At 49.7% G+C, this 12,353-nt stretch overlaps 1 protein-coding gene across 1 annotated transcript in view; it reads left to right on the plus strand.

Moving 5' to 3' along the window:
• Positions 1–12,353, plus strand: part of HEG1 (heart development protein with EGF like domains 1) — an 85,923-nt gene that overhangs the window by 44,933 nt on the left and 28,637 nt on the right. The window contains exons 9-13 of the mRNA XM_079767149.1: positions 103–222; positions 4,171–4,274; positions 7,051–7,109; positions 7,354–7,514; positions 11,892–12,026. Coding sequence (XP_079623275.1) covers positions 103–222; positions 4,171–4,274; positions 7,051–7,109; positions 7,354–7,514; positions 11,892–12,026 — 579 coding nt within the window. The remainder of the gene's footprint in view (positions 1–102; positions 223–4,170; positions 4,275–7,050; positions 7,110–7,353; positions 7,515–11,891; positions 12,027–12,353) is intronic.

The raw sequence follows: 12,353 nt of genomic DNA on the forward strand, positions 1-12,353 counted from the left end.
TGCACCTCGTGCCTTTGGGCCCTTCGTCCGTGCTTACTGTGCTGGGTGATGGCTTTGCTGTCGGATACAGATTCAGGGTGGCCTGTGTTCTGTCCTCTGCAGATGTGAATGAATGCCTCTCCAACCCCTGCCCACCCCTGGCCGTGTGCAACAATACTCAGGGATCCTTCACCTGCAGATGCCCCATTGGGTACCAGTTGGAAAAAGGAATATGCAATTTGGGTAAGAGAGTTAGTCTGTCTTGGGATTCTTTCTACACCACACTGTATTTTGCAAAGTGACATAAAAAGTAACATTGCTTTTCTCCCTAGTGAAAACCAGTATTTGTCTGAGCTATAGTTTAAGGAAGAAAGAAGTGGAGGCTGCCTCTTGTCCCACCACTTAGAGAGAGAGCACCTGATATGAAACCTTTTTAGTGTGCATGATATTTTTACATAGTTGAAATCATGTGATATTTGTACAAACTTTACATCTTAAACATTTTCCCCATGTTATTAAAAATATTATACAAACTTCTTAATGACTGCATAAGTATGCCATCGTTTGTGCATAAACTGTTTGCTTCACCATTTCACCCTGCAGTTAGAAAAAAAATATGTATATATCAAAGAATATTCTAACTACATTGTTTAAAAAATATATTTTAGGGAGAGAAAAAGAAGAAAAAAAACCCTGATTGTCCTACCAAATTCACACGTTCTTTTTGTTTTTAAAAACAATCTTCATGTTATTATCCATAGGCAGATATATTTTTACAAAGCTGTTGCCATACTTGTACCATGCAATTTATCACATTTTGTTTCCTAATTTGATAAGATTCACGAAGCTGGTGATTTTAGCTATACTCACTGCTTTAAGATGAAGACATAAACAACCCACATGGAGACTAAGGCCCTGACCAGGTGCTAAGTGGCCAGGTGTATACAATTGCTTGATTGGAAGCCAGGTTTCCAGCCTACCGTTCCTCCTATCACAGAATAATGTGTCAATTGTGAGGGCTTTCTTGCACACAGTGTATAGCCCTGTATTGGAATGCCTGAGTACAGTACATAACTGGAAGAAATTAGAAGCGAAGGACATCGAGTTATTATCTAAGCTCGATAAGGAAACTGGCAGGTAAAGGGACTCACGTTTGAATCACCTTAAACCGCCCCGTGTGATACTGAACACACAGAAAGTACTCAGCACATTTTTTTGTGAGAACAGGTGTCTTTGTCTTTTGAAAATATCATTTGCATGAACTCCTATTGCCTATAGGCTGAGGGGAATTATCAGACTTTTTGGAAGGTTGTGGTCTTGATCCTCAGTAGGGGATGTGCAGGAGGTAGCCGATTAATGATTCTTTCTCATCATTGATGTTTCTATCTCTCTCCCTCTCTCTTCCTCTCTGATAGCAATAAAAACATTTTTTTAAAAAAGCTGCCTGAAAGCTAGGGGATGTAACTGCAGGCATGAGGGTGTCTGTGCGCCAGGGAGAGTGTAGGGCTGGGAAGATGCTATGTGATGCCATCTTCACGTGCACATTCGCTCTGAAAGTGGAGGTCTCATTTACTTAAAAAAAAATGATTTTTTTAAGACCCATACTTATTCCTTTGTATTCAGAGTAGTTTATTATTTTCATTGCTTTCAATTTACTGTTGTGATTCAGAAGAGATCTGTGTTCTTAGCATTTGCATCTGTATATTTCTACGTAAAGCGTCTGGGTATAAGCCTGGACCTGTGAGATGTAAAGATGAAGGAGCAGAGGAGGGTTCTGGAAGCCTGTTTGTGGAGTGTCCCTGGGGCACCAGTATCGGGAGGAGAGTGGGTCGATTGTGTTAACAATCATCTTTCCCTTTTCAAGTCATTTAACTTCATTGTTCATAAACATCAGAGGAACATGCAAATTAGAGCATGCTAAAATGCTTTCATTTGGCCAAGACTGTTTTCAAAGAGCTCCCTGCTGCTCAGAAAGAGTCCTAAGCAGCTGGCTCCACTGAACTGTAGAACAAGCAGAAGGATGTTAAATAAGGATTAAGGGCTTCAGACAGTAAGTATAAGATGTTAAATGTTTTCCCTGGCTCCTTTGTGAGCCTTTTTCTTAATTCAGCAAGCAAGCTTTCTGTGAAAAAGCAGCTTCAGGGGTTTCTGTGTTTCGGGTTATTATTGTCTTCCTGTCCAGAGGGGAAGGTAAGAATTTAATATAAAGGAAGATAAGAGCCAGATATAAAGCAGTCTATACTAATGTTTGTTTGCCTGCCCGTTTGTAAGTTCCATTCCCCTCAGGCCCAATCAGCACAAATTGATATTAACTAGAATTTTATTTTATGGGTGACATGGGCCTTGAAAATGGGGCTGCTCTCTTTCATGGCTGAATCCAACATTATCTTGAATATGGGTCGTTTCATTACATGGCCTATGATCGTGGAGTCTGGCAGCCCCCGGGAGTGGGGTCCCGTTACAGAGGTTTGGAGCCTCTCTTTGTAGCCCTGTGATTGTCCTCAGAATATCAGATTCCTCGGGGGGCTGAGGTGTAGAGGAACGTGGGAGATGGGCACACAGGAGGTTAAATGTTCATTTTGGCCCTTGGGAAGTTACAGTGATAAAGAGGGCATTTCCTCTGAACAAAAGGAATAGGGGTTGATGGGGTGACTCTGGGGAGAAGAGGAAACCTAAGCATGCCCTTGAAGGTCAGGACTTGTCAACTTGGTAAAAGACCTGGAGTGCAAGAGCTCTCCTCTCTCTAGAGCAAGCATGTCAAACTCAAAGGCTAACGCGGGCCAAATAAACAAGGTGTAAGTTTATGTGGGCCGCAAAAAAACAGAAGTTTCAATTTTCACAGAGACGTAGGTTTATTTTGATAGAGACATGCTGAATTCAAAGGGCTGAAATAAATGAGTAATTGTTAACATAAAATAATAGAACATTTTAATGAAAATTAATACTTTTTCTTGAACATTAACTGACCAGACACTGAATAACTGCACAAATTAATAAGCGTAACGCAAATAAACCTATGTTTCTTCTTCTCCAAAAGTGAAATATTTCCTTTCAAGCCCACACCAAACAAGTCAGTACAAGACGAATGATGTGGCAATCGGCTGCTAAAATGTTTGCTGCTAGTATTAGTGGGGAGAAATGGTGCGCCTGTGAATAAGGTGCGAAAGGGAAATGAATGCAACACGATTTTAGTAATCAGTCATTAGCGAACGTTGTAGTTCGTTACTAATAATTATGTATAAAAGGATATTGTAAAAATTAAGTTACAAAATTTTTAAAAAATGTTTCTAACATACCATTATATTGACTGGGCCACAAAAATATTTGTTGTGGGCCCCCTGCGGCCCGCAGGCCATGAGTTTGACATGCTTGCTGTAAAGCGCTATGCCCGGCCAGTGTGAATCAGTGGTTGAGCATTGACCTGTGAACCAGGAGCTCACAGATTCCCAGTCAGGGCACATGCCCGGGTTGCGGTCTCAATCCCCAGTGTGGGGCGTGCAGGAGGCAGCTGATCAATTATTCTCTCTCATCATTGATGTTTCTATCTCTCTCTCCCTCTCCCTGCCTCTCTGAAATCTATATATATGAAAGCCTAATATGCAAAGTGTCCCCTTGGGAGGTTGACCAACCAGGAGTTCGATCACTAGCTATGACGTGCGCTGACCACCAGGAGGCGGCATGGAACGAAGGAAGACTCTAGCTGGCAGCTGCTAGGGACCCTACCCGTGCACGAATTTTGTGCACTGGGCCTCTAGTAAATAAATAAAGCATTATGGGGCCCGAGGAGCACTTTTTGTGTCTGGCCCCACGTCTCCCTCCTGGGGTTATGTAGTTTGGGCCAGCTCATCTTTCTTCTTTGCCACAGCTTTACTGGGCATCTATTATGGGAAGGCCGTTAGAGAGACGTCAGGCAGGCTCCTCTCAGCAGCCCTCCCTCCCACACAAAGGGCTCCTTGGAGTCTCTCACCCAAAAGGTTACTCATTCTGAGCCATCAGCTCAGCTCAGTAGGTGCTCACCTGCGTGGAGAGGAGCCCAGAGAGGGGAGGTGGTCTCCACCCTCAAGGAGAAAGAAATGCACAGAGGTGGTCTTTGAGGTGGGGTAAAGCCGGGTGCCCCGGATATTTACAGACACACAGCCTTGTGTAGGTCAACCTCTCGTGTAGCCTAACGGGTTATGTTTTTATTTGCAGTTAGAACCTTCGTGACAGAGTTTAAATTAAAGAAAACGTTTCCCAATTCCACCATGGAAAAACATTCGGACCTGCATGAAGTTGAAAATGAGGTCACCAAAACGGTAAGTTTTCTGAAAGGCATCTTGCTTCTAGGCCTTTGTTTTCTAGAACAGATTTCATTCAGAATTGGGAGCCTCCTGGGGGTCAGCTGTGTCTCCCGGGCTGTTCATTTCTGTTATGTGTGGAAGGTAAACTTCGGGGGTAGAATAAAAGGCCTCTCCGAAACAGAGGGAGGTGTTGAGAAGCAGCGGTCCCCAGTAGGAGTGTTTCTTTGAATGTGTCCTCGCGGGCAGCCTTTGTTGGTGGGTTGCAGTTTCTTTTCCATGTGTAAACTGACAGGCACAGACAGGTAGATGACGTGAACCTGTAAAAGCTGTTGGTGGAGAGGAAAGACCCAGAACATCCCGCTAGCCCTCCTGCTGCGGACCTGCTGTGTGACATTCTCTGGGTTTAGGGACATGGGGAGGCGAGCGCTCTTTTTCTCCAAGGGAATGCCAAAAGGGGAGCAGTTTGTCCTGGTTATCCAGGGGGAGAATTCACTGCATAGATTATCGAGGGGCCTTTGATTCTCCTTTCCCTCTCGGCTTACTTTTTGTCAGGGGGAAAAAAGAAGGAAGGGAAGGATGGAGGGAGGGAGGGAGGGGAAAATGGAGAGGAAGAAAGAAGAGATGAAATGAAACAGTATATTTTGCCTCTCAGCTGCTATCTGAATCTAAGATTTGGTGTCTAGAAAACCAAAGTTTGCCATTAAAGTAAGTTTTAGAGATCAGTCTCTTTCTGATTTCAGTTTTACTTGTTCTTTATGGGTGAGAGTTAGTGTAGTAGCCACAACCTCGAGGATTTTACAGGACTGTGGATTTCATTTGCAAACTTGAGATTGCAGTTCTGTTTCCGTATCTCCCGCGCACCTGCTCTGACAGGGTTTGACAGGTGCCTCACTAAGAGGTATTCTGACACCAGGACACATGGAAAACGGAGGCCCTGGAAGCTGATGATGTTGCCTGAGCTCACACCGAGCAGGTGCCAGGTTAGGGAGCAGGCCGCCGCCAGACCACCCTCAGGCCTGACACCAGTTGCAAATTCGGGGGTCCCCAGACACCCCTCCGATTTGACGATTCACTAGGGCTCACAGGTCGCGCCTGAGGCTGTTGCATCACGGTTATGGCTCGTTACAGTGAACGGGTCCAGGGTACAGCCAGCCAAGGGAAGAGAGGCGTGGGACAGGGCCCCGGAGGGTTCCAGATGTGACGCTTCGGTTGTCCTCTCCCCACGGGGCCACGCATAGGGTTGGCGCCTCTGGGCAATGATGTGCATAGTATTCACGGAGTGTGCCAGCCAGGGAAGCTCGCCTGAGTCTTGGTGGCTAGAGCCAATATGTTGTGCTCGCTTCAGCAGCACATGCACTAACATTAGGGCCAAGACCTAGACATGGTCAACTGCCCATAGGCCTGACCTCCGGCTCCAGCCCCTCTGGAGGTCCAGAGGTTCCCATATAACTCAAAGCCCTCACCATCAATCATGCTGCTAGACTCTCTGGAGTGGCCCAGGCCCGGTGGTAAACAAAGGCAGGCCATTCCAAGGCTTAGACCTACCTCCCAGGAGCCTCAGGCCAGACCTCTCTTTGGGCAGGGTTTAATTTTTTACTATAGAGCAGGTTTTATGTCTACTTTTACGTCTTCTAACCCTATACCTGGCGTTCTTGTCACTCCACCACACCTGCCTCTTGGTCAGTCTTTCCTTGTAAGATAGCACAGGGCTGAGAGCCCCGTGCCCGGGTGCAGTCCTTCCATTACTCAGCGCTCCGTGGCTGCCCTGACTTGTTAAGTTGGACCCAGGATCAGCCTATCCCTTGTGAGCAAAGTGACACCCCCACCCCAGGAAATAGTGGAGATTTAGGCAGTGACTGGAGACGCCACTCAAGTGGCCCTTCCCAAGATGCCGTTCTGTTCTGAACTGCGCCGCTTCTGTCTTTACCTGGGAGGGGGAAAGCTTAGGAACTAATGCCAGTAGTAAGTCATTGCCTATCAAAGTATAAAGCAGTGTCCTACGAAGCCATAAAGGCCTGATAACATCCCATGTTTGAATCCTTCTTCTGAAGAGCGAGATGTACCTGACACACAGGCCAGGAGGCCAGGTGCATCTGCACTGCCCAAGGTATTGAGAACCCCTGCTGCCTGGAAGGAATCCCTGGCCCCAAAGCGTGTGTGTGGAGGGGGGGGGGGGGGGATAGGGAAGCAGGCATGGTGCTTTCATTACACCCTGAGGGGTTTCCTGCTCTCTCCGAGGGCACAAGGCACACGGGCAGAGTCACTCTCAACAAAAGGGTTCTTGACCCACGTAATGTAATTTCCCATGTTTGCCGAGGACCTGTCTTTGAGTCGGGTCAACTCGCTGTACATCAGGAGGGGCCTGCTTGGGACCTGCCGGACCTGGGGCAGCGGGAAGGAACCAGCCTTTTCAGGAGGCTCGCTCACTAGGCCAAGTCCAAATAAACAGTTGCCTCGGAGTTTCTGGAGACCCCCGGGGTCTTAGAAGAGATCTGCTGCTTTGAAGATGTTTTGCATCCAAGGGTGCTGTTCAGAACATCCGTCCCTGCCAAGACTTGCCCCACTGATTCACGCTCTGCCTTTCTCCCTTTGTACTCACGGGCCCGCAGAATAGGCGCAGGAAGGCATTTAAGAAGGGAACACAAAAAGCACACCACTCCTCTGTCAAGCCCCCTGCTGACAACCTGATGGCTGGAAAATGCCTGTTTAACGCCGAGAATAGGAAATCGGTTCCAGCTCTAAGGCTTTTGTCTAGCTCACAGTTAACAGACAAACCTGTTCTTCCTTCCAGCTGAATACGTGTTTTTCAGTGTTACCTGGTTATACCCGATCCACAGTTCGTGCTTCAGGGTAAGTGCATTTGCTTGTGAACCAGTCTATAGAAGGGGGAGGATATTGGCACATGGGTGGCAGCGATAAACCCGGGCCCTCTTTTGACCAAGCCACAGGGTGACCCAGGGCCAAAGTCACTGGACCTTCATGCCGTCCCATGCATTCCCTCGCTGGGCAATGGAGATAACGGCTCATTTTTCAAAAGCCTTGGGGCCCACCTGTCACTTTGGAGCGATTGAAAACCTACACGCTTTGCCCGTAGAGAGTCCAGCGCCGTGGTCCTGTCGCTGCAGACCACCTTCTCCCTGGCCTCCAACGTGACGCTGTTTGACCTGGCCGACGGGATGCAGCGGTGTGCCAACGCCTGCAGGGCCTCTGCTGAGCTCTGCCAGCTCTTGGGATCGCAGAGGCGCATCTTTAGAGGTGAGAGAACGGCCCTCTGGGGTGACCCCGCCCGTACGGTGGGGCACACACCTGGGCTAGGAAAGTAAGGCAGTCGGGGCTCGAGTTCAGGAAAGCTCGTCACAGAGCCAGGCTATCTTTGAAACAGGCGTTTCGTGAGAGACCTTCGTGTCTGTGGACCTTTGCACACGCAGGCGTGCACATGCACAGTCTTGAAGTCGCCTGGTGCTTGGCCTGCTGCCCCTTCTCCTCCTACACGGGAGCTCATGTAATGAAGCAGAAACCACTCTTCTTTCCCTTGAAAAGCTCCTGCTCTCTCCGGGGAGGCAGATGTTCACACAGAAGTACCTGCTCGTCAGTATCCCAAACCTTCATGGTGATATGCCATCCAGTAAAAGCAGCCTGGGGGATATGACCGGCCGTGTGTGTGGGTTTGCAGGTTACCAGTGCACAGACACAGGCCAGACCACTGCCGCCAGCTGCCCGGTGTCGGTCAGGATGATCTCCCTGCTCTTGTTCTTGCTTTATCGGTTTTGTCAAAAGCTTCTGCGGGGCATCTGGTGGAAAGCAGATGAAGTGAGGGATTAGAGACAAGTTCAGGTTTGGGGCGTAGAGGGAGGTGTTGCCTCTGGGAGGGGAAAACTGCTGGAATCAAAGGGCTTCCTCGCAAAGGGGCTTGTCCCTGCTGCCGTCTCATAAGTGATCGGAGCGGCTCTGCTAAGCTCCTTCCCTGCAGGGTTAGGATGTGGGATCCCTGTGGGCCTCGCACCTGGGCCCAGATGCTGGGCCTAAGTTGTAGGCGGCAGTTGCTCTCATTCAGTGTCACTGGGGAGTTAGCTTCAAGTTCATGTCCCAGTGCACTGACTGCTCTAAACTCCAGAGCCCTTTGGTTTTACTTTGTTTTTGTGATTCAAGGGTCCGCAGTTGTCCTCCTTGGCGAGTAGGAAGGGGACCTTTCAGTTCAGTAAACACTTACCGAGTGCACCCTAGGTGGTCAGCATGGGCTGAGGTCACACTTTGTCCCCAGTAAATGCATTGCATGCCTTGCAAATCAAGTGGCCAGATTCTTGGATTCCTAAGGTCCTGTTGAGAGCAGCCCTGCCCCCCTCTCTGACTCCCATTCTTCCAGCTTGGATGTGTGTGGATCCTGGGAAAGCCCCTCTTTTCCTTATTGGGGTCCCATTCTTTTTTTTTTAGGACTTTAATTTTTTTAGAGCAGTGTTAGGTTCACTGCAAAGTTGAGAATAAGATACAGAGATATCCCACATTCCCCCACGTCCCCACACGTGCTAGTCCCCATACTTTGTCTCTCCTTCCAGAGCTTGTGAAGACAGAGACAGCCAGGCATCTTGGCTCAATGCAGGCTCGCATCTCTGTTCTGAATCCCACGCCTTCTCCAGCTTTTGCCAACACACCAGCTTGGTCTCTTGCTCACCTTTCTGAGGGCTAGGGAGACGGGCGTGCCGAGCAGGAGCTCTCAGGCTCTGACATCTGGGTGTTTCCAACATCTGGGCAGCACCGACGACTCTGGACGCGGCCATGGGAAAGGCAGGCTTTGACCCTTCAGTTCACAAAATACGTACTTCCTCTCCTCTCGGAACCCTGCAGCTCTCTTGTCTCCAGAGGTTTGGAATCCTTGGAAATCCCCCTGGCAGGGTCTCAGCCTTCGACTTACATAAGTTCTCATTGTCTGTCTGGCGGATGTCATGCCCAGGAAGGACCATGGGAACTGGGGATGTAGAACAATCACATCACCAGGCCTCAAACGAAAATGGGGTTCTGCCTGGTTCCGTTGGATGGATTTATGGTAGAAAAACTCTGTTCTTTGAGGATTTTTAGGATAGCAACTCCTCCATTGCATGGGCAGGGCCGGCTTCCCTTGCGTTCCCAGGAACCTGCCTCCGTGCCAGGCGAGCAGTTAGCCAGCACGCTGGATTAAGGGGCAGGATGAAAGGAAAACATGACATGAGCTTCCAGAGAATATCTAATCGGGCCAGGCACCTCGGGCTGGCTGCCGGACAAGGCTGGAGCTGGCCTGGCCGCCTTGGCCCTGGAGGTATTTCTTCAGGTTAAGGCTTGAGGACTGGCAGCGCCTTCAGAAGGTAGAGATGAGGGATTGCGGGGTTTTAGGACCTCTCTGCTGCCAGCTTCGCAGTGTTGGCTTGGTGAGATTTTTCATTTTTTATTTTTCTCCCTTAAATACAGACTTTTCACAATAAACAAAGGAAATTCTATCACACACACAAACAGGGTTCTGATTTAGCGCGTCAGCCTCCACTGATAAAGACAGGAAATTTGGTGTTGGGAACCAAAGTTGTGTCCTAAACTTACCTCCCTGTGACCAGGCCGTCCACCAGGCCCCAAGCTCTCAGGACTCTTAGAAAAGGAGGCTGATGCTGGGACCCCCATCGCACTCCCCCACCCCCACACTCTGTGGGCATCCGCTCCTGTCACCAGAACTGGCGTAGGCAGGGACAGTTTTGCCGTGTTGAGAACTGGTTTCTGAATAGGTTGGTGTCTTCCTTATGGTGGGAGAGGGGAGACCATCCTCACGGCACCGCGTACACATTGTCCGGCCGTGGCTCTCTCCCCATCTGAACTTGCTCTTGTCTGCCAACAGCAGCAGCACCTGTCAGGCTTGCTGTGCCCTGCACACGGGTCTAAGTTACTGCTTACTCTCCCGTTGGTTTCATAGTTTTGTTCTATTGTCTGTGTACCCCAATTACATGTGTTGTTTTGGGGAGGGACTTACCTTAGATGGTAGAATGTACCCTCATTGTGTCTGCTGTGTATGATCCCAGAGGGGTCCAATGTGTACAATCCCAGAGAGATCCAATGTGTACAATCCCAGAGAGGTCCAATGTGTACAATCCCAGAGAGGGTTCAATGTGTACAATCCCAGAGAGGTCCAATGTGTACAATCCCGGAGAGGGTCCAATGTGTACAATCCCAGAGAGGTCCAATGTGTACAATCCCGGAGAGGGTCCAATGTGTACAATCCCAGAGAGGGTTCAATGTGTACAATCCCAGAGAGGTCCAATGTGTACAATCCCAGAGAGGTCCAATGTGTACAATCCCAGAGAGTTCCAATGTGTGCAATCCCAGAGAGGGTTCAATGTGTGCAATCCCAGAGAGGGTTCAATGTGTACAATCCCAGAGAGGGTCCAATGTGTACAATCCCGGAGAGGGTCCAATGTGTACAATCCCAGAGAGTTCCAATGTGTGCAATCCCAGAGAGGGTTCAATGTGTACAATCCCAGAGGGTCCAATGTGTACAATCCCAGAGAGGGTCCAATGTGTACAATCCCGGAGAGGGTCCAATGTGTACAATCCCAGAGAGTTCCAATGTGTACAGTCCCAGAGAGGGTCCAATGTGTACAATCCCGGAGAGGGTCCAATGTGTACAATCCCAGAGAGTTCCAATGTGTGCAATCCCAGAGAGGGTTCAATGTGTACAATCCCAGAGAGGTCCAATGTGTACAATCCCAGAGAGGTCCAATGTGTACAATCCCAGAGAGTTCCAATGTGTGCAATCCCAGAGAGGGTTCAATGTGTACAATCCCAAGGGTCCAATGTGTACAATCCCAGAGAGGCCACATGCCCAACATGAGAGCTTCTTGATAATAATGAAAATGGTGCTTTGTCATCTGTGAAATGAACATGGCCCACACACCCAGGGCTGGACACAGCCAGGTGGGTACACATGGAAGAAATAGGGCCTTAAAGTGAAGGAGGTAGGAAGCCTGAAAGATGCACGCCTTCGCGGCCTGCCTGTCTCTCGTGGTGACGGGTGACGAGGTCCAGCGGCACCTTCTGCGTGTGTATCGGGCACTGCGTGTGGCCCAGTCTCTGAGGTGCTGGAGACCCAGAGATGAATAAGCCGGGAGACACGGTCAGTGTCGTGGGGAAGCAGGCAGGGGACACAATAAAACTACAGCCCGCAGAGAGCAGGCCATCTTCCACTGTCCCTCCATCGTCTGGGTGCGGCGTGCCTCCCAGGCTGCACAGACACAGGCTGAGGCGCCTTCAGCTCAGGCAGGTCTGACCCCTCAGCTTTCTCCGTGGAGCATGGTCTCGGCTTCTGGGTGTGTGTGATCTCCCCCCGCAGTGCTTACCCGAGAAGGTCCCACACCTTCGAGGGCCGTCCTTGCCGTGGACCGGAGCTGGGGCCAGCTCCATGTTTCTTCTGGGCTTCTCCATCTCAGCATGCTGTGTGAACGCTCAGTAAAGAGGCCTGGGGGCCGACACGGGGGAGGAGGGGCAGAAGGCAGAATGGACCTGGGCAAGGAGCGTGCACCGGCAGGCTTTTTGGAAACCTGTCCTCGGAGCCTCTTGACGCAGAGAGTTCATGTGTCTTCGGTCTGAGGTTCGGTTTCACTGTCCTGTTTTCCATTCCAGCGGGCAGCTTGTGCAAGCGGAAGACCCCGGAATGCGACAAGGAGACCTCCGTCTGCACGGACCTGGACGGGGTGGCGCTGTGCCAGTGCAAGTCGGGCTACTTCCAGTTCAACAAGATGGACCACTCCTGCCGAGGTGCCTGGCCGCTCTTAGGCTCTGTGGCCGCCTTGCTTTTCTCTGCCGGGGCTCCTCCTGCTCCGTGTGCCTGCTCTAAGCTGGGGGTAACCGGCCCTTGTTGTTTGGCTCGCCGCAGGGTAGAATACATTCCCTCCTTGGAATAACAGCGTTATCTCTGACCCTGCGCTGGCCTGGCCCCTGGGTTCAAAGGGAAAGAAAAAAGAATGGAATGCCTGTGGCCGGCAACGCCTTTTCTTCTTCTTTTTTTTTTCCACTTTAAGGAAGTTAGAAAAGTTGTTTTAATTCCCAAAGCTTTATTCTATTGCCTGCTAATCTTTTTAAATG

Source organism: Cnephaeus nilssonii, assembly GCF_951640355.1.
Source record: "Cnephaeus nilssonii genome assembly, chromosome: 3".
NCBI lineage: Eukaryota > Metazoa > Chordata > Mammalia > Chiroptera > Vespertilionidae > Cnephaeus > Cnephaeus nilssonii.